This window comes from Microtus pennsylvanicus, chromosome 15 (assembly GCF_037038515.1).
Source record: "Microtus pennsylvanicus isolate mMicPen1 chromosome 15, mMicPen1.hap1, whole genome shotgun sequence".
Classification (NCBI taxonomy): Eukaryota; Metazoa; Chordata; class Mammalia; order Rodentia; family Cricetidae; genus Microtus; species Microtus pennsylvanicus.
The window spans coordinates 29,773,037-29,790,944 of record NC_134593.1 but is presented as its reverse complement, the minus strand read 5'-3'; the positions used below and the strand labels follow the sequence as shown (position 1 = coordinate 29,790,944).

At 52.0% G+C, this 17,908-nt stretch overlaps 1 protein-coding gene across 3 annotated transcripts in view; it reads left to right on the top strand.

Moving 5' to 3' along the window:
* The window catches only part of Bmp1 (bone morphogenetic protein 1), a 45,568-nt gene that overhangs the window by 19,178 nt on the left and 8,482 nt on the right, over nt 1-17,908 (top strand). For 2 of the 3 annotated variants that reach the window (XM_075948997.1, XM_075948998.1), the window contains 8 exons: nt 7,010-7,112; nt 8,833-8,949; nt 9,156-9,301; nt 9,413-9,608; nt 10,213-10,338; nt 10,990-11,150; nt 11,478-11,658; nt 15,469-15,594. In XM_075948997.1, coding sequence (XP_075805112.1) covers nt 7,010-7,112; nt 8,833-8,949; nt 9,156-9,301; nt 9,413-9,608; nt 10,213-10,338; nt 10,990-11,150; nt 11,478-11,658; nt 15,469-15,594 — 1,156 coding nt within the window. Of the gene's footprint in view, nt 1-7,009; nt 7,113-8,832; nt 8,950-9,155; nt 9,302-9,412; nt 9,609-10,212; nt 10,339-10,989; nt 11,151-11,477; nt 11,659-14,781; nt 15,019-15,468; nt 15,595-17,908 lie in introns of those variants that run through there. The other variant, XM_075948999.1, reaches the window with a different exon arrangement.

The window sequence follows — 17,908 nt, the reverse complement described above, 5'->3', positions numbered from 1 at the left end:
TGCGCTGCTGCTCTGTTCTGAGGCCCCGTTGCAGCATCTCAACAACTCTGGCACTCTGCAGGGAAGTGTCGATGCACAAAAGAGCCTGGTCCTTGAGCAGCAGTCAGGGTACAGCATGGCTTTCTTTCCGGGTCGGGAGTGGTCAGGCCAGGGGGCCTGGATCAGCTTTCTCCCCAGCAGTTTCTGACTGCATGGGCCGGCTCTAGTCTCTCAAGTGGTCACAGGACCCTGGTCCTCCCCGAGCTGTAAGCCCTCCATAATTTCCAAGAGACCTTCATCCCCTTTCAGAACCCTGCTCAGAGCTCCAGGGCAAGAAGTGGATCCAACATAGAAGATATAAATGCACCAGTGCATGGTTGTAGAAATGCGTCAATTACAAAATGGTGAATCCAGCCTGGCTCTGTGGCGCTGGCCTTTGATCCCAGCACTGGGAGGCAGAGGCAGGCAGGTTTCTACATAGTGAGTTTCAGGACAGCCAGGACTACATTGTAAGACCTTGTCTGAAAACAAAACAACAACAAAAAACAAGATGGCACCCTGGGGACGTGACCCGGAGGCTGCTATTCATTATAATCACCATTTTCTCTTACTCTTGATCTGTATCTCACAGTTGTAACCTTGGGCCCTATATTTGTTGTTAGAGCAATTTTTTAAAATATTTTATTTATTATGTGTACAATATTCTGTTTGTGTGTCTGCCGGCAGGCCAGAAGAGGGCATCAGATCGCATTTCAGGTGGTTGTGAGCCACCATGTGGTTGCTGGGAGTTGAACTCAGGACCTTTGGAAGAGCAGGCAATGCTCTTAACCACTGAGTCATCTCTCCAGCCCTTGTTAGAACAATTTTATGCCAAGCAATGAATCAGGCATGTAACGTGTGTAGTCTCTTGATGCCCGTAGACATCTTCAAGCTTGTCACTGTCACCTCTACTGTGTAGACGATAGAATTGAGGCTCTGGCGTGTAAATGTGTCCCGGGAGTTCTAAACTGTGTGACTCCTAAGTCTGTCCTTTCAACAGCAGCCCTTAAATAAAGGCCCTGCCTGAGCGGATGGACTTTGATATCAAATCTGGCTGCTGGGTGGTGCTACTCTTGTGCTGAGCTCATGGCCAGAAGTGTAGATGACAGTCCCGTCTTGGCATGTCATGGGTATGTTATCTTCGAGAAAGAGCTGCTTCAAGAGCTAGGAGGTGTTAACGCACGCCTTTAATCCCAGCACTCGAGAGGCAGAAGCAGGTGGATCTCTGTGAGTTTGACGTCAGCCTGGTCTACAGAGCAAGTTCCAGGACAGCTAGAGCTGTTACACAGAAAAACCATGACTCAAAAAACAAAATGAAACAAAAACAAAACCACAAAAAAGCCTTCCGGTGGCCCAAGTGCCTGTCAATGCTCATGTACTTAGCAGCTGGCCTGGGGACTTGGCGGTGTTTCCCAAGTAATGAAGCAGTCTGTGTCTTTGTTTTCCTACCTGCAAAATGGGCCCAGTGATTTGTGGGTTTATGTGAGGATTGAAGGAACTCATTCAGAAAGAGCTTAAGCCGTGCAAACGCGTAGAGACATCTCAACAAAGGTTGTGGTTGTCTTCTCTATATTCCCAGTGGCTTGCTGGGTAAGTGCTAGTCGGTTTCCTCGATCCCCTGCTTTTCTCTCTCTACTTCCAGGATTCTGATCTGGACCACTTCATATTTCAAAATGTCTTAAACAGCTTATTATGGTTGCACAGGACTAGAATCCCACCTACTTGGAAGTCAGAGGCGTGAAGCTTTTAAGTTCAAGGCATGTCTGGGTAACTTGATGAGACCTTGACTCAAGATTTAAAAAAAAAACCTGCAAGAAGGGCTAGCAATGTGCAGTTAAGTAATAGGGCGCTTGCTTAGCGTGTGAGCGGCACGGGATTCAATCAGTCCCCGGTACTGCGGAGACCCAAGTAAACTGAATTCTAAAAGTGAAGTCCAGGCTTACTGTCTGCCTTCCTTGCATCAGATGATGATGTAAGCTTTACTCATCTCTTTTCCCCTAAGCTCCAGGTGGCAGGTCCTATGACCCACTCACAGATAAGGAAAATAGTCCCAAGGAATTCAGTGACGTGTCTAAGATTGTGAGGTGAGGCCACCTTGAAGCCAGTGAGTGGTCTTAGGCGTGACGTGGTTAATGGCCTCATGCAGCTCCTCCCCAAGAGAGTTCTTCCCTGAGATCACCCCCATGTGTGAGGGGCCCTCTTCACAGATGGCCACACAGTACCTTACTTAGCCCCAAATGTCTCCAGTGCAGTCACTGAGACCCTGTCGGATCTGTAGACAAATATCCGGAGGCCTAAGGAGCTAAAGGCCCCAGGTCCTCAGCCGGGAAATAGCAGAGCTGGCCAGATTTCCTTTGGCAAAGGGCAGTGCCCCTGCCACCAGGGCACAGCTGTGTCCACATGACAGAAGTTAGTACAACTCTTAATTAGGTACCTCTGCTCTCAATATAGCCGCTGCTGTGCCTCCCTCGAGGATGCTACTGACCACCAACACAGGTCTCTCGGCCCTGCCCACCAAATCAGGTGACCTCTGTCTGTCCAGCCCCTTGGGAGGTCTTGGGTGGACCCCCTGGGGTTCTGCCCTCTGGGTGTGGTGACCTTGGAGCCTGAGGGGAAGTAGATGTTTGTTCTTATTCCAGCTGCTGAGCAGAAAGAAAGACTGGCAGCCCAGGGGGCCGTCTGCACGAGGGGCAGAGGGTGGGAGCGTGGGAGTCGGGGCGCTGTGCCTCAGCTTTCCTCATCCCTTCCTCCATCTGGCATTCCGCGAAGGATATTTTTGTCATTCGTTAGATATATAAAAATAACATGTGCATGATATAAAATGCCTGAACAGTCCATAAACACAATGTAAAAAAATGAATATTCTCCTCCTTAATCTTTTAAATCCCACTTTTCAACAAGGACTGAGCACGAGGAATGCTTTGATGTGTGTGTCTATGTGACACATATAAAGCCCAAGGGACTCATGTTCACATAACGGGTTTCTGCAGCTCGCCTTGCGCTTCGCAGTAAATCCTGTCCTTGCTTTGGGTCAGCTTGTATAGATTTACCCCCTCTATTTTTACGGCAACTTTCCCTCAGTCTGCTTCTCTCTCTCTCTCTCTCTCTCTCTCTCTCTCTCTCTCTCTCTCTCTTTCATTCTCGCAGATAAGATTTCTCTGTGTAGCCCTGGCTGTCCAGGAACTCGCTCTGTCAACCAAGCAGACCTCGAACTCGGAGATCCACCTGCCTCTGCCTCCCAAGTGCTGGGACTAAAGACCTGCGCCACCCCCGCCCCCAGCTGTCTTCATTTCTCTTCATGTAATTTTTCAACTACCTCTTGCAGGACTCTAGTGAAGGACAGTTGATGCTAAGTTTTCATTATTACCCAAGATGCTTCAGTAGACATCTTTCTTTATACTTCCGTCTTTATACACTTAGGCAAGTCTGCCTGAAGAATCCCAAGAACAAAACCTTATTTGAGAGTTAGTTTTAAGTACCTACTAAGTGCCACCTGTGCAGATTTTGTGCCACAAATGAGATTCCTGACTGTATGGGTTTGCGTTTCCATGTTGGAGGAGAATCAGAAAGTCCCCAGGAGCAGGAGATGGTGATGCATGCCGGGGAGCAATCCGCAAGGAGAGTGACTCACGTGGGGTTTTCAGGCTTTATTCCTGGCAGGCATTTGGGGCAAAAACCAACAGGAAGTGAGGGAGCTCCTGCAGGCTTCTGGCGAGAGCTTCCAGCTGTACGCACAAAGGTCCTGAGGTAGGCGTGGTGTGTTTGAGGATGAGCGTGGTGTACGTGGCTGGAGCCTCGTAAGGAGGAACGGTGGGAGACAGGGTCAGAGGTAGCAGATGAGATGGAGAAAGGGCTTTCAAAGTGAGGACGGCGGAGTTTATTCTGAGTTATGCATCGGTGGTGTGTATTAAAGGATTCTGAGCAGAGGTGGTACGATCAGATTTAGGTAGTGCTGTGCTTCAGGCAGGACAAAGCCAAGAGCAAGGACCTTGGAACTAATTTCAGACAAAAAGCTGATGGTGGGACTAGGATGGGCGGATGATCAGAAGTGGCTGGAAGACAGAGGAGAGGTAAGAGCTTGGGGATGATAGGCAGACTTAGCCTTGCAGCACCAAGGCCCCAGTGGGTAGGTAGTATGGCATCCCAAATGTCACAGGCACACACACAGGCAGGTATGGCTGTCCATAGACAGAAGACAGTGATCTGGACGTGACCAGCTTGTAGTTTTTAGGTGAGAACAGTGAGCTGGAAGAGGAGTGTGAGTGGGGAGTTCACACCATGGCGCTTGAGTGTGAGGAGGTGCCGGTGCCGGCGGCTGGCTGTGGATCCGCCTTGAAGGCTACCTTGCCAGCCCTTAGCTGCTTCCTCTATGGGAGGATTTGGTCATTTTTCTAAATGGGATGAGTTGGGTGGAGGGGCTTGTGCTTTCAAAACAGAGCCAGGTGAATGGATCTCTGTGAGCCTTGTCTACACAGCGAGTTCCAGACCAACCTGCGGTGGGGGGACATGACACTGTGGCTCCATGGGAAGAGTTAGAATGCATTTGCAGCTTCACCCTTGGAAAGTGCTGACGTTAGTAATGATGACAGCAACAGCTTTCCATAATAATGACGAGTAATGAGCGCAACATAGAATTCACTTTTCAAAAATACAGTCTCATTCAGATACATCTCCGGTCACTACGAGTGATGAAACTCACATGAGTTCAGTAAGAAAGAAAAGCGGGGAGTGTGGACGAAGGAGCGTGGCAAGGAGGAGTCGTAGAAATGCCTAGAGTCCCTAGACGTTGAAGGTCACAGTGAGGACGTTGCTGGTCGCAGAAAGAACCTCTGGCAGCAGTGTGAGCTTGGAAAGTTGGACTGCGGAGATGGGGCCCTAGGAGCGGAGATTGTGAAAGGGACACGTGCTTATTAGTGAGCCTAGGGCATTATGTGCTGGGGTGTGGCTCAGAGGGATAAAGAGAACCAGACAGACGGTGTCCTGGAACCGAGAGGTCAGGGAAAAGGACTGACGAGGTGGTGGCTACAAATCACCCGGAAGGGCTGGCAAGATGACTTGCCCCCCAAATCTGTCAACTTGAGTCTGATGCTTGGAACCCACATGATGACGTGAGAGAGGCGGTTTTCTGAAAGTTGTCCTCTGACCTCCACGTGACTGTACGTACACACACTAAGTAAATAAACAAAAAGCATCCACACCCTGCACTGACAAAGCTGGCTTGGGAGAATGCCCAGGAAGCAGGCACCTGTTGACAGCGATACAGACATTGGATGCTGGTGCCTGCTGTGGACTCTGTCTCATTCTAACCTTGCCATCAGCATCTAGCTCCCCACCAGCGCCTTGTTTCTTCTTTAGCACAAAAACCCACTAGCTGAGTGTCCACCATACATACCCTACAGGTTGTATCAAACCTGACCCTGGAACTTTGACAGCACAGCAGACTTGGGGATCCTTCTAGACTTTTCCAAGCAAGTAGATTCTCTTAAGCCTCTGCCTTTTCTTTTCTTTCTTTTTTTCTTCAAAACAGGGTTTCTCAGAAGTTAGAGAGCCTGTCCTGGAACTCGCTCTGCAGACCAGGCTGGCCTTGAACTCACAGAGCTCTGCCTGCCTCTGCCTCCCGAGTGCTGGGATTAAAGGAGTGCGCCACCACCACCCCGCAAGCCTCTGCTTTTAAAAAGCCACTGGTCTGGGGGACTGGAGAGATATAGCCCAGTGGTTAAGAGCATATGCTGCTTTTGCAGAGGATCCAAGTTTGATTCCCATCACCTACATGGGGTGGCTTACAGCCACCTGTAACTCTGGTTCCAGAGGCTCATGCTTTCTTCTGGCCTCTGGTACACGTACATATATTCAGTCATAAAATGACACATATGTACCAAGGTAAATAAGAAAACATTTTTAAGACAGTGTCTCACTGGGTGGTGGTGGTGTGCATCTATAATCCCAGTACTTGGGAGGCAAAGGCAGACAGAGCTCTATGAATTCAAGGCCAGCCTGGTCTACAGAGTGAATTCCAGGACCGTCAGAGAAAGAGCAGAGCTGTCTCGATCCCCCCTTCCCCACAAAAGAAGAGCATCTCTCTATGTAGTTAGTCCTGGCTGTCCTAGAACTCATTCTGTAGACCAGACTGGTCTCAGGCTCACAGAGATTTTTCTGCCTCTGCCCCCCTCCCAGTTCTGGAACTAAAGGCTTATGCCACTACACTGCTTCTAAAGTAAAATCTTTTTTTAAAATTCTCAATCATGGTTATGGAGCATTGAGACTTACCAAGGGGCTGTGTCAGGCGTCAAGTCAGTACGGCAGTGTGATCCTTTCTGCCTCCAGGGAATACTGTGGTGTCAGAGGCTGTCCCGTGAGCTGGGTGACGTCAGGGAGGTTGTATGGTTGGCCTTAGGACTTAGCAGGAAATATAGGCTGATTCAAACCCAGGTCCTTGGGCTAGAGGTTAGACTTTTTTCTGCACAATCTTTTTCATACACTTGCCATCTCATTCATAAACTCCCTGAGGGCAGAGACAACATTAAATCTTTCCATGAGAGGGACCTGTAACCTGATAACTACTCCCTGCAGATACCGTGCCTCTTCCCAGAATCAGGGCCCAGGGAGTTTGTATGATTAGTGTCTTAGCTTCCTTCCTGGCCCCCTTCTTTCCCGTCTCAGACCCCTCCCCCATTCTGGGCAGTTCTTAGCCCTGCCATCTTCCATTGTAAGGACATCATGGTTTATACTGATGGTGAGGGAACCTGACTGGTTATTTAACCCAGGACAATAGCCCTGCATGGGGGTAGAGAATGCAGGCAGTGAAAGCCATGCCCTCTCCTGGGTGTTTGCAATGGGACCAGTAGACAGGTATTTGCAGTTAGACTGATGAGGGCTGCATGGGAACAGTGCTGACTGTGGCCAGTGACGGTTAGCTCTCACTCCCGCCAGGGGCAGGTACAGAGTGGGAGCAATGTAACCTTCTCTCTTCACCCCTTCTCGCTTTCCCTAGATCATCCTGAACTTCACGTCCATGGACCTGTACCGTAGCCGCCTGTGCTGGTATGACTATGTGGAGGTGCGTGACGGCTTCTGGAGGAAGGCGCCCCTCCGAGGTAAAGGGCACTGACCACTCAGCCTCCTCAGCACCCTGGTTCCTTGTTGGAACCTTCTGTGGCCCAATACCCTAAGGAGGGTGGGGGGTGACATCCTGATACGAGACAAACTACAGGCTCTGGTGTAGTTTGTCCTGGCTTGTTCCGTCACTAAGACAGAAGTGGGTGACTTCTGTCTGTGGTCCAGACTTCCAGTTCTTACTACGGACTTTTGAGCTTCCGGCTGAAGATGCTATTAAAGGTTGGGGAGTCCCAGGAGCACACAGAGATGTCTGTTTTGCACATCCCCATAGCTCCAGGCTCACACCCTCACTGGGATTTCCTTGATCTAAGTGCTTTAAACCTAGTAGGGCAGGACCTTGACTTGCTTTGATAACTATAGGTTTGGAAGAGTTGCCTGACTCTCTTTGGACAAGATACCTTGTCGCTAATAGTGTGTGTGCATGAAGTGAGATAAATGGGGTCAAGGCCACAGGACAAATCTAGGCATAGTAGTGCCATACTTCCAACTTTGGGGAGGCCAAGGCAGAAGGATCCCGAGTTTGAGGGAATCCTGGGCTACATAGTAAGAGTCTATCTTAACAACAACAGAAAAACAAAGCACCCCTGGACAAAGAAGCAGTTCGGTGGGCATAGAATTAAAGCAAAAAGGATATCTGCACCGAGCCTGAGGTGTTGTGTGACTCTGTTCATTGCTCATCTGCACATAGTCTGACGTGATTCAGGGCTCCTCATCCTCAGCATCTTTGCTCCATAGTCTGTGAGGAAGCAGCCAGCTGTGGCCAGACAGTCATCTCTTCACTTCTATTGCTGATCTTCCAGTAGACCTGTCAGTTACCCAAAGCAGCTGACATTGCAGCGTTACCTCTGCAGTGTATTAGGTCTCCCAGGGTACACTCTCTTTCTCGGAACTGACATTTCTAGGCAAGCCCCTACCTCTTGGCCCTTGCTGAAAGTTGAAAACCACTCAGTCTTATTTGGAGCACACAAATCATGCCCAGTCAACTCTTGACTCCAAGGACCCCACAGATGGTCAGCCTCACCGCTTGTGTTAATTCTTTGTGAGTTTCATTCGAACAGGATTGCTTTCTGCCCCTGTGCCCAGATTTTGGGGTTCGGGGTTCTGTAGGCATCCCCTGAATTTGACCCTGTGGCGGATGCAGGGAAGAGCGTTTAGTAAACTCACTAACAGTATAGGCAGAGAAAGCTGTACCTATTGTTTGTTTGCATGGAGATCTCATGAAGACCAGTCATGATGGGAATGTGCTTTTAAAAAGGGTCAATAAAACTTTGCTCCCAGGACTTTGGAGGCTGAGACCGAAAGTTCAGGGCTTGGGCCTGGAGTGTAACTCATGTGATAGGGTGCTTGCCTAAAGTGCATAAAACCATGGGTTCAGTCTCTTGTGCTTAGAATCTTAGTACTGGGGAGACTGAGGCCTTGAACCAAAAGTTCAAGGCCAGCCTGGGCTATATTGTTTGCTTTTAGAAAACAACAACAACAACAAACCCTCCCCAAAACAGCGACCCCCTCCCTCAAATCAGTACTACACATATGTCATTTAATCTTGCCCTGTCCCTTAAGGGGTTTCTGGCCCTTCTGGTTGTCTTGGGAACATGCCCAGTAAGGTGGCTGCAGACTGGAGCCCTGGGCATCCTGGGAAGTTGGGGCTTATATGGAGAGACCTGGGACTCAGGAGTCATCTGTGTCTACCGTCTGCAGGCCGGTTCTGTGGGGGCAAACTCCCTGAGCCCATTGTGTCCACTGACAGCCGCCTCTGGGTGGAATTCCGAAGCAGCAGCAACTGGGTTGGAAAAGGCTTCTTTGCTGTCTACGAAGGTACTGAGAGAGGGGAGGGGGGCCTTGCATGGGGGCCTTGGATATTCTAGTGCCGCTCCCTCCTGTTGCCCCCAGGGTCCCTGCTATGGGTCCTCCAGCAGGGTCAGCAGGGTGGGCAATGGGGAACTGGCTGCGTGGGAAGAGCGGGGAAGGGGCACCTAGGCAGGGCCGAGCATACTGACCACCATTATCCCGTGTTTCCAAAGCCATCTGCGGTGGGGATGTGAAAAAGGACAATGGCCATATCCAGTCACCTAACTACCCAGACGATTACCGGCCCAGCAAAGTCTGCATCTGGCGGATCCAGGTGTCTGAGGGCTTCCACGTGGGCCTCACGTTCCAGTCCTTCGAGGTAGCTACAGACCCTTCAATGCCTACGTTGGTCTCTAGGACAGTCAACATCTCTGGGGGGTAGGGATCCTGGAAACCTGCTCCTTACCCTGACAGAGCCCCTGCCTCCTAGATTGAGCGTCATGACAGCTGTGCCTATGACTACCTGGAAGTACGCGACGGGCACAGTGAGAGCAGCAACCTCATCGGGCGCTACTGTGGCTACGAGAAGCCCGAGGACATCAAAAGCACGTCTAGCCGGCTCTGGCTCAAGTTCGTCTCCGACGGGTCCATTAACAAAGCTGGCTTCGCAGTCAACTTTTTCAAAGGTGCTCTCCCTGCTGTCCTGCCTCCCTTCTGTGGCCTCTCAGTCCCTCTTTATTCGTCATTCATTTAATGTGAAGACCCCACTGTGCAAACACAGGGACACCGAGGTCGTGATATTAAAGCATTGTGGGTAAATAGTAGCAAAGGTCAATCCTGTCGACGCTGAACTGCGGAGGCTTGGGGAGAGAGCAAGAGAGAGAAGGGTTGTTTTTTTGTTTTCCCACCAATGTGATCTACGGCAGACTGCTTCCACAAGCCTCAGTACTTTACCTATACGGTGGGTACCACAGCTGCCTCCATATTAGGTATTGCATAGTGAATGAAGGAGAAATGAGAGGACAGTGCTTGGATGGGCACTGGTACACAGGAGCTGATGGTAGCCGCCAGCCAGCCTGAATGCTTGGAAGCTGTTGTAGGATATATCCTATGGGTTCTCAGCCACCGTGGGGGACTTGGGGATAGCTTAGAGCTGAACGCACAAGTGAGGTTTTCAGGGGGCTTTCCCCTGCAGTGTGGGGTAGGTTCACAGGAATCCCGAGACTCTGGCTTGAAGAAGGAGGAACGAAGTCGGGCCCGTGGTTTGTGACATCGCTTTCTTCTTCATAGAGGTGGATGAGTGCTCTCGGCCCAACCGTGGGGGCTGTGAGCAGAGGTGCCTGAACACCCTGGGCAGCTACAAGTGCAGCTGTGACCCCGGGTATGAGCTGGCCCCAGACAAGCGTCGATGTGAGGGTGAGTGCCCGACTCTGTCCCTGGGCCGCTGATTTCTTTCCTGTTCCTTCCGGTCGGTCCATCTCATTCCAGACAAGCTGTCCCATTCCCAGCCATGGATGAGAAAGCCGTCCTGCATGTCAGCCTGGGCAGAACAGACTGGCAGAGTGTGATATACACTGGCATTAGGGGGTTTTATTCTGACTCCTTTGTTAATACTGATCTTGACCTGGTGATGGATGTCACCACCCTCCCTAGGGTCACGATCCACAGTTTGGAAGCCACTGTTTTTCAGAGTCTCAGCCTGCATGTTAGTGGCAGTCCTTCAGGGCAACAGCTTCAGATCAGACTGGACTTACTACCTTTGAACAGCCCCTCTCTGTGTCTCCCAGGACTGCCACATATACACGTTCCCCAGGTCTCTCCGTGTCCCCTCCCAGAAGATTCCTTGCCCATTTTCCAGAAGAGGTGGTAGAAATGACCATATATGCAGCCCACCTGCTCTTAAACTTTGGACTCACCTCCAAAGATCTCCACCTACTGTCCCATGACCCCAGGTTGTGAGACCTACAAACCCTCATCTCCCCCTGACTAGTGTCCAGACTAGGACTCAGACCTCTTCCCTAGAGTGGGGACTCCTGGTGGGTGATGCCACCTTCCTTGTCCCTCCAGCTGCCTGTGGTGGATTCCTCACCAAGCTCAATGGCTCCATCACCAGCCCCGGTTGGCCCAAAGAGTACCCTCCCAACAAAAACTGCATCTGGCAATTGGTGGCCCCCACCCAGTACCGTATCTCCCTACAGTTTGACTTCTTCGAGACTGAGGGCAATGACGTAAGTGTCTCTGGAGCCAAAGTGGGTAGGAAGGTTGGGGCATTGACACAGTGCTTATCTTTTATCCTTGGGAGGGAATCGGAGAGAATCAGGCTCTGAGAACAGAGAAGAGACTACCCAAGATGTGGAAGCTCGGTGGGTTAATAGGCCCGGAGTTGGAAGCTTGTGGAATGCGGAAGTGCTTGGGGCCAACTGCCCCGGGGCTCCACCATGCCTGGAGCAGCATTTGATGGAGGACCAGCTGCTTAGCCTGACAGTTTGCCTGGAAGGGAGTCATCAGGAGAGAGGCTTCCTGAAGGAGGCAGCCAGAGCTGGACTTTCCGGCAGGTTTGCAAGTACGACTTTGTGGAGGTGCGCAGCGGACTCACAGCGGACTCTAAGCTGCACGGCAAGTTCTGTGGCTCCGAGAAGCCGGAGGTCATCACTTCCCAATACAACAACATGCGTGTGGAGTTCAAGTCTGACAATACTGTGTCCAAAAAGGGCTTCAAGGCCCACTTCTTCTCAGGTAACCCTGGATTCCTTGGTCTCTATCCCCATCTCCCATCCCCTGCCCTCCCTGGTCTCCTAACCCTGCCCCCTGCCTCCCCAACTTATCATTCTCCATCCGGTCAGCCCCTGGGGCATTTGGATATCTTTACTGGGAAGCCCTTAAAACCTTACTTGTGCCAGGCCTAGGGAGGGGCAGAGCATTTTAGTGCAGAAATGAAAAAGCCTGCGAGCCAAGGCCTGAAAGGGGAGGTCCTAGGACAGGGAGTTCAGTTGCTTAAGAACAGAGTTGCCTGGGAATAGAGAAGAGGAGGGTGTTTGCCTTGGACTGTGTGGGGCAGTTCATCTGGCAGCAGCTGGACTTCTAATCAGACCCCGCCTGGCCCACTGGGTTCATGCCAGGCCTTCTCAAATGTGGAATCGCCTCCACCCTCCAGTACCAAAGCTGCCCACTCCCCTGCCATGGAAGGCTTGGCTTGGTCTGTCCCTTAGCTTCATCTGACCCTTTTTAAGTCCCTCTGTGGGTGATCCAATCCCCAGCTTTTCCAGGCTGGACCTCTGGGGTCTGGAGAGACCTCTCCCCTGCTTTAGGAATCCCTAAGTCTTTGACCCTGGGTTAGTGTGAGGCCAGGAGCGAGGGCCCAGACCCAGCAGTGAATGTGAGGATTCTCTGCTGCAGAGTGTGGAGAGAGCAGGACGTTGGTGCGCTGGCTGGAGCAGGTGGCTTGTGGAGGGGTGGTTTAAGGACCTTTATCCCGACTTCTCCTGGTGGGGTGGCCGTAGGGTGGGCAGGAAGCAGGAAACCCATGATTTTGTCCATGCTGCCCCCCTTCTCCCCTCCTTACCCAGGGTCCTGCATCCTTCAGCCCCCTATGCGGCTGCCCCGCACCCTTGCCTGTCCCACCTGGATGCCATGCACCTGTCCCCGTGCACTGGTTCCCTGCTTGGCACTGCCAGCTGCCCCGCTCTGCTTAACGTGCTCTGTTGAGCTATCGCCCCCAACCCCCCGACTCCCTGCTTGCTGGGCCCCTCTGTGTAACACCGAGCCCCTCCTTCCCTAGGCCCACCTAGAACATAGGCGCTTTCCCGAGGCTGAGGGGATATAATACCTGCCGGGGTGGGCTTCTCAGAGACCATTACCTGCTTACTCTTGTCTGTCTCTGCCCTTCTGTTGCTCCAGTCTTGGAGAGGATGGGGGCAATATTCATGTCTGTCTGGAGTTATTGCCTTGTCTCCCTATCCCCAACATAAGACTCAGCACTGTCCAAGATATGTTTACATGCCTGTACACATGCTCACACCGTATGCAGATACACGTGCACACACACGCATGCACATACATGCATTGCCCCTTGCACAAGAAACCTGCAGAGGACCCTCATGGATGGGCATCAGAGTTCAGCCTCAGGGCCTGGGGCATGTGACTCTGGCCCCCAGGAGGGGGCTGTGTGGACTTTTGAGACACCCATCGAGGAGACCCTAAGACAAGAAGGAGAAGCAAGAGCCTGAAGACCTTCGGTCTGACCCCCAGCACCTCCGGGGCATTTGGGCACTGTAGGGTGAGTGCCATCTCCTTGTTGGGGTCTGTGCCACCTCCCCTGCCCTGACCCCCTGTCTACTCTTCAGTGTGCCAGAGTCCCCTCCCAGATATTAAGGCAGCCATCCACAGAACCCACATTCCCTCACTGGTGTCTTTAGTTACTCACTTACCCATCCACCCGTTGACTTTAATTTTACCTCACCTGTGTTCCAGGCACTGGACTAGGCAATTGGGGAGCGCATATGAAGAAGGCATGGGGGTCCAAACATGCTAGGGAAGCTGTGGCTTCCTTCATGAGTCGTGCCGCCTGGAGCTCCTAGCAGAGCCCCAAGAGAGGCGCCCCCTGCGCTGCACTCACGGTATTTCTCACAGGCACATCGCAGCTTCCTTGGTCAGGCTCTGCTCTCCAGAGGAGGCTCTGGGGAGAGGCTCGTCAACTCTGCCTCTTAGCCCTATGCTTCTGTGGACTCTTGATGGGTCTAGCTCAGCTGAGCATGGGTGGGAGGAGCAGGGCCTTCTGCGAGTCAGTGCGGCAGCCCTCAAGCTCCTCCCCTCAGGCTAGAGTAGGAACAGTGTCCACTTGTCACAGACCTGCCTGGTCAGTGACATGCCAGCAGCCATCTTTCCACGTCATGGTTCATCTCTGACATTCCTGGTGTAACTGGCTTCCACACATCTGTCCTGACCGCCTGCTTCTATGACAGACACACCACCTCAGAATAACGGTGTGACCTGCATAAGCCCGTGACTGTGTGCATCTTTGTAAGTGTGTGTGTGTGTGTGTGTGTGTGTGTGTGTGTGTGTGTGTGCCTGTCAGCGTGTGAGCAGCTCTGTGTGTAAATGCCCACAAGATGGGCATGAGCACCTCTGCATGGATGTGTATCTGCATCCGCATTAGGTCTCATGACCCCATGCATGCACGTTTGTCTGTCTCCTGCCTATGTGTTTCTGTCTGCATATGCTTACACACACACACACACACACACACACACACACACACACACGGAAGGAGGTCACGTGGGTCTTGTGGGTGCCCCCATCCCTAGATGGGCGAGCAGGTTGTATGTGTGTGACTATAACTCTGTGTCCGAGTCTTCGTGCTCTACTGTAGGTGTTTGCCTGGTTGTGTGAGATGCAGGATGTGTGCCCCTGTTTATCTGTGGTCCCGTGTTTGTACAGCAGTTCTTCCACGCGCAGGGTTGCGTGGGGAGCCCGTGTTTACATGTGTGCCCGTGTCTCACACACTGTCTGCAGCTGTCAAAATGAGGGTGAGCAGAGCTCTCACGCAGCCCTTTCCCCAGCTCCCCTCTACCCACAGCTCCGAGTTTCTCTTCCCCAGTACGCACACCTTAGAGTCGTGTGATCCCTGCAGCACCCCCCTTGCCACAGGCTCAGTCTTGTCCCCTGTTGCTGTGCCTCTTGCTAACCCAGCCGTAGTGACATGGCCGTCCTGCATGCGGGTCTGCCTGCCCTCCTGCCCCACTCTGCCCTGCCCACCTGTCTGGAGACCCTGGGTCTAGTTGTCATTGATCTCCCTCCCTGGTTCCCGCCCGCCACCCCCACTCCTCGGCCCCCTTTCTCCTTCTCTCTCTCTCATTTCAGAAAAGAGGCCAGCTCTGCAGCCCCCTCGGGGACGCCCCCACCAGCTCAAATACCGAGTGCAGAAAAGAAACCGGACCCCCCAATGAGGCCTGCCAGGCCCCCAGACCCTTCATTACTCAGGAAGCTCACCTCGGACGGAGTGGGCTGGGGGCTTTGGAGCCCACCCACTCCCTGCCTCCACTCTGCCATTCCAGCCACCTCCTTTGGCTGGACAGAACTGGTGCTCTCCTCTTCCCCTGCCCCCTTCAGCAGACAGGGGAACCTTCCCTGCCCCCTCCCATTTTGATGGTGTCTGTGACATTTCCTGTTGTGAAGTAAAAGAGGGACCCCTGCGTCCTGCTCCTTTCTCTTGCAGTCTGCTTGTCCCTGTGTCTGTTTTTCCACTTGTCCGTCTGTCCAGTAAGCAGGTAATGGTAGAGGTTCCCATGCTGGTTAGTTCCAGACCCCTCCCGCCACCTACTTCTGCCCACTTCTGCCTTCTCTGCCCAAAAGCAGAGGCCCACTCAGCTGCCTCCACTGACGCGGCGGAGGCGAGAACTCCATCATCACCCTGACCTCCCACGCCACGCCCGCCCCTCCTGCGCACTCCCTCCCACTGGAGGAAGCCCCTGCCAGGCCTCCCACGTCCCCTGGGGTGACCAGACCTCAGCCCACACAGACCCATTGCTCTTCTCCGCATCCTTACAGACAAGGACGAGTGCTCCAAGGACAATGGTGGCTGCCAGCAAGACTGCGTGAACACGTTCGGCAGCTACGAGTGTCAGTGTCGAAGTGGCTTTGTCCTTCATGACAACAAACATGACTGCAAGGAAGGTAAGACCCGCGCAGAGGGTGAGGAAGATGGAGAGGGTGACCAGAGCATGTCAGGTACCTCACACTGCCCTGCCCAGAGACCTGCGCGTGCAGACAGCTCCATCCCGAGGAATGGAAGGCCAGCACCGCCTACCTGGTGTGTGGGCCACTCTCTTTTACTGTGGTAGCCAAGACGTCTGCACAGGTGCTCTCCCCTTGCCCACACCAGGAGAGGAGTCCACAGATGCCGAAGGTCCATTTCTGGGCTCTTAGGACCTGCATCCAAGCCTTTCTGTTTGTTACAGCCTCCTCAGGCACAGAACAGAAAGGAGAGCTGCTAAGCGCACACACACAGACTCTGAAGCTAGGTTGCCTGGCCTGAATCTGTCACTTGGTCATGTGCCCTTGAGTGACTGCTTACTCTCTCTGTGCCTGGATTGTTCCCATGTAAAATGAAGATCCTGGGTGCTGGGAAGTGATGGAGTAGTCCCAGTGACCACAGTTGAGTGCATTGCCATTATGGGCCATACCTCACCCTGGTGACTCTCAGGGCAGGGCTGCTACTGTTTCTGACACTAGAGCCCCACAAAGACATGTGAAGCACCCCTAAACCAACACTCAAATTCCAGGCTGTTCTAAAAATCTAAAACTTTTTGAATACCATCATGATATTGCAGTAGGAAACTCCACCTCTGACCTCATGTGATTGGTTGTAGTCAAAACACAGGCATGCTAAAAATATTATGAAAGATTACCTTCAGGGACTGGTAAGATGGCTCAGCCTGAGTCCCTTCCTCTAACCTGTGTAAAGGTGGAAGGAGAGCTCCAACTCCACAGATGTCCACACGCATCCACACACATTATAATATTCCGATATGTATATATCTATATATAATAAATTTAAATTTTTTAAAAGATTTACTTTATTTTTTAATTGTGTGTGTGTGTGTTTGCACATGAGTGCAGTTACCAGTGGAGGCCAGAAGAGGGCATTGGATTCCCCTGAAGCTGGAAACTTGATGTGGGTGCTGGGCACTTATATTTAGTCCTTTGAAAGGGTGGTATGTGTTTTGAATCACTGAGCCAACTCTCCAGCCCCAAATTTTACAAATTTAAAAAATATTTCCAGGCTTTGTTCATAGGGTATATATGAAACATGAATGAATTTAGCTGACACTTGAGTTCCATCCTTACAGCTCACTACCTACATTCCTACATTGCAAACACTTCTGGTCCCAAGCGTTTTGGATGAGGGATGCTCAGTTCTCCCAACACTCATAGCTTCCAGTGCCTCTTTGGACACGTCACAACGCTGTTTCAGCTCATTCATTCTGTGTCCTGTGCCTGCCTGAGCACCACAGTCCCCACAGACAGACAGGCCTGCCTTTGCCACTGCATGTTTGTGTGACCTGCGGGAATTACTTAACCCCTCTAAACTTGTTTCCTCATTCATGACACAACAAACAAAACCCTGCTCTAAAGCACCAAGCTTTATTGCTATTATTCTGTGCCCTGAGAGTGTCCCTCACAAATGACTCCTCGCGATCATTAAGTGAACAACCCAACTATAAATAAATAAGCAGAATTAGGACTGAAGCACCCGACAGTGAGCCACGTGGCATCGGGAGCTTCCGTCAACCACCAAGGGTGCCCCCGTCGGGAGCATCTGACTCACTGAGCACCCACTGCCTTTAATTTGCAGAAGCCAGTCCTGTGGTTTTCTAAACCGCACGCCTTTTCTACAGTTTAAGTGGAAAGGGATGGTGGCGTGCTCATCAGCTCCCTTCTGTTGTGCACTTAGAAACACTCCATGCCCCTCGCTTGGAGGTGGGCTGATGGCAGATCAGTCCACACCCCTGGTCCCCTGGAGGATCTGATTCTGTTTAGTGTTCTTTGAGGGAATGCACACAGCGATGGCACCCAGCCTGAGAAGAGATGTGGGGTCCAGGAGAGGCAGAGCTGGGAGCCAGTGCGGAGGTTGGGCAGGCAGAGTGGCCTTCAGAAGCTGCAGGTGAGGGAAGTTGACAGCCCACACCTGAGCAGCAGAGAAGCAGGTGAGACACCCGCTTAGTTTAGAGAACTCAAGAGCTAGGTGAACCTTAGCTCTAGTCTCGGGGTGTGGCCTATGTCTGCCTGTCTTTTTACCCTCAACAACCGCACCACACTCTGAACCGCTTTCTGTATTAGCTTTGTAACACCCAAAAAACTATCTGAAGAAAACAACTTAAAGAGGGGAAATTTTTGCCCGGTGGTGGTGGTGCACACCTTTAAGCACTCCAGAGGCAAAGGCAGGTGGATCTCTGTGAGTTCGAGGTCAGCCTGGTCTATAGTACGA